Below are 3,078 nucleotides of genomic sequence, written 5' to 3' on the forward strand. Positions count from 1 at the left end.
TGTGTGTGTGTGTGTGTGTGTGTGTGTGTGTGTGTGTGTGTGTGTGTGTGTGATTTCTGTCCCCCCAGGGGCCCCTTTAACTCAGCATCAGCTCCTATACCTGTGGGAGCTGATGGCGGAGCGGCACGCGCCCTACCCTGCCCATCCAACACCAGAAGCTGCTAATGAGCTACTGTTGTACACTCTTATGAAATATAATTGCATTATGGTGTGTAAATAAAGCCGGGGCGTGTTGTCACAGCATATGCTCCCCGGCTGGCCAAACAGGAACAACAAGTGGGGGGGGGGGAAGGGCGGGCACAGAAAGAAGTGGGACGCTCGAGGGAGCAGCTGAAGCACGTTTTTTGGAACTCAGGAGAATTGATTAGCTGTTCTGCGAAAGATGACAGTTGATGTTTGTCTTTGTGCATGATAAGCTACTCTCGCTCCGTGTTGTGGAAAGTATTATCACATCTACTGTCTGCAAAATAAGCAATCTCAAATAACACTTTGAAGTAGCTCTTGTCCACATCGAGATATTCAGCAGTCTTGATTTAATGGAGCAAACAATAAAAATGCATGAAAGAAGACCCCACTTGGCTCTTTTTTAACATACTTATACGATACTTGGCAACCTTCTGAGCTACGTCAGGCTTTAGGGAACAGGGTGAGACGCAGGGCAGCTAATTTAATAATATTCTTAGGACAAGAAGATTGTTTAATTACTGGGAAGCTACAGTGCAGCAATCAGAATGTGAGGAATTTATTTGGTTGTATTTATTGTCTCGTGGTGTGTTACAGAAGCTTTTGTGTAAGTTTTTAACAACCTCGAAGGTTTTCTTTCTTTTGTAATAGCTGTTACTTTGAGCTTGCTGGTTTTCTTTTAATGATTTAATTTTATGTTCCTATTGCGTTAAATGCGCAGGAACCTCAATAAGACCAATTAGAATCCATGCTATATGATAAAAACAAAACAACGTGAAATAAAAAGAAAGTATAGCGCAAGAGGAAAGGTGGATTTCACAAACACCGTCATGCAAACATTTCTGCTTTTGTATAAAAATGGTTTTCTGTGTATAAAAAGACCTGTGTTTGATGGGTTTTTTTTTGTTTTGTTTGTTTGTTTGTTTTCTCCAGGCGATCCGCTTGTCATTGGAGCAAGCTCTACCTGCAGAGCCAGAAGAAGAGTCAGGAGAACAAATCAGCAAATTGAGAATCCGCACGCCCAGCGGCGAGTTTTTGGAAAGGCGTTTTCTGGGCAGCTGTAAGCTCCAGGTCCTTTTTGACTTTGTGGCCTCCAAGGGATACCCGTTTGAAGAATTTAAGCTCCTCACCACCTTCCCTCGTAGAAATGTGAGTGGCAAAAAATGTGTCTAAATGACTTGTTTTTACTAAGGCATGACCTCTTATTCGTTACAAAAATCACTAATCACAAAAAGTCATATATTATACTCACGATTAATTGTGAATTAATTGCATTTAGCCATTCATCATTAATATGATGAATAATAGAGGGTAATTGCACATTTTTGACTAAATCAGTTACCCTTTGTTCTAAAATTATGCTTACAAATCATCAGTCAAAATAACCTTCATTTTAACAGGTTAAAACAAATAACTTGTGAAATGAAGCCCACTTTTTTATGATGTGGAGTGGCAGCATATCTTTAGCTCTTTAGCATCACAATGACATGTGCCCTTGATACTGAGTGCACTGAACATAAAATACATCGTCATGTGGCACTAATTGCAGTAACTGAAAAGTGACAAACATTAATTGTTGACCATTTTTCTGATGATTAATTGCACACAATATGATTTTGCCCAACCCAGTATTTATTCGTACACATCTTGGATAACAGAGCAGTAGCAGAAGAGCTGCTTGACCTGATATCTGGTTGTAATCAGACAAGGTAAAAACACATGGCCAGAATTTTATTTAGCTTTGAAACCAGTCGGGTACCAAGTTGAGGTGACTAAGAGGTGTCTGAGCTGCGGTATCTGTTATATAAAAGACACTTGACATAATACACGATTTCACCAGTCTTGTCACATAAATGGCAAATTTTCTTTTGAACTTGGCTCAAATTGAAACAGGAAGTGACATCAAAGGGAAACTCTTTAAGAAAAAGAAGTCCCTGGTCTTTGAATATTGAAATAACATTATTTGAATTGACTTTTCATCTCTCTGATAGTAACTCAAAATAATCTAAAACATCAAATTGTTCTCTACAATCTGTGTTGTAGCTGTTGTAGCAATGCTTTGTTCACGCGCAGTCATTCCCCTTTGACACCACTTCCTGTTACTGCAAATCAACAACTGTTCATCTCAGCAGCGTGAAATTTATTTTGCTGTTATTTGTGTTGTCTTCCCGAAAACGAAATCATGTTTTTACAAAAATGTCATGTCACAGGCACTTTACTTTGTTTTACACGTGTTAAAGACAATTAAGTCATCTGTTTACTCATCAACTTAAGTGCATGTATTATTTAGTAAATATTAATTATTGGTCCGTTGTGCCCACAGTACTTTGAGTGTGTTAGGATACAGTTGTCTGCACTAACAGCAGTATTCTCTACGGCTCTTGTGTTGATGCCTGGCAGCACTCAGCTAGCTACAAACCAGTCATTAGAGGGCTTGGTCGCCACGCTTTGTGGTAGAGAGTTAATAAGCGCTGTTTTAACTACCAGTTTAATTAGCCATGCTGCTAGATTTTCATTAATCAAGGCAGGAGTGGATGTAGAGGGGTGGTAGTGGTTGTATAGAGGTGCGTGTGTGTGTATGTGTGTGTGCAGGCTTGCCCAGGCAGTGTGCCATCCCTGTCTGCAGAGAAGTGCCGGGGCACAAACACCTAACACACACACATTATCACGTAGCTCACACTCCTATTTCGTCACAATCGCACAATTCAACACATGCACAAATATTTTCAAGCAAACACATGCCCCGCTCACAACTTTGTCACTTAAAGGATTCACAGTTGTCTCTTTATAATCAAGAGTAAACATGTGTTTGAGACAGAGATAAAGATGTGCCTGCGTCGCAGATGAAATTCCAGCAAAAACAGGATGGGAGGATTAGAGCCGGGGGGGGTGACG

At 40.3% G+C, this 3,078-nt stretch overlaps 1 protein-coding gene across 1 annotated transcript in view; it reads left to right on the top strand.

Annotated features, from left to right (window-relative positions):
- The window catches only part of faf1 (Fas (TNFRSF6) associated factor 1), a 57,166-nt gene that overhangs the window by 49,742 nt on the left and 4,346 nt on the right, over positions 1 to 3,078 (top strand). The window contains exon 18 of the mRNA XM_014028771.1: positions 1,117 to 1,332. Coding sequence (XP_013884225.1) covers positions 1,117 to 1,332 — 216 coding nt within the window. The remainder of the gene's footprint in view (positions 1 to 1,116; positions 1,333 to 3,078) is intronic.

Source organism: Austrofundulus limnaeus, unplaced genomic scaffold, assembly GCF_001266775.1.
Source record: "Austrofundulus limnaeus strain Quisiro unplaced genomic scaffold, Austrofundulus_limnaeus-1.0 Scaffold804, whole genome shotgun sequence".
Taxonomy (NCBI): Eukaryota; Metazoa; Chordata; class Actinopteri; order Cyprinodontiformes; family Rivulidae; genus Austrofundulus; species Austrofundulus limnaeus.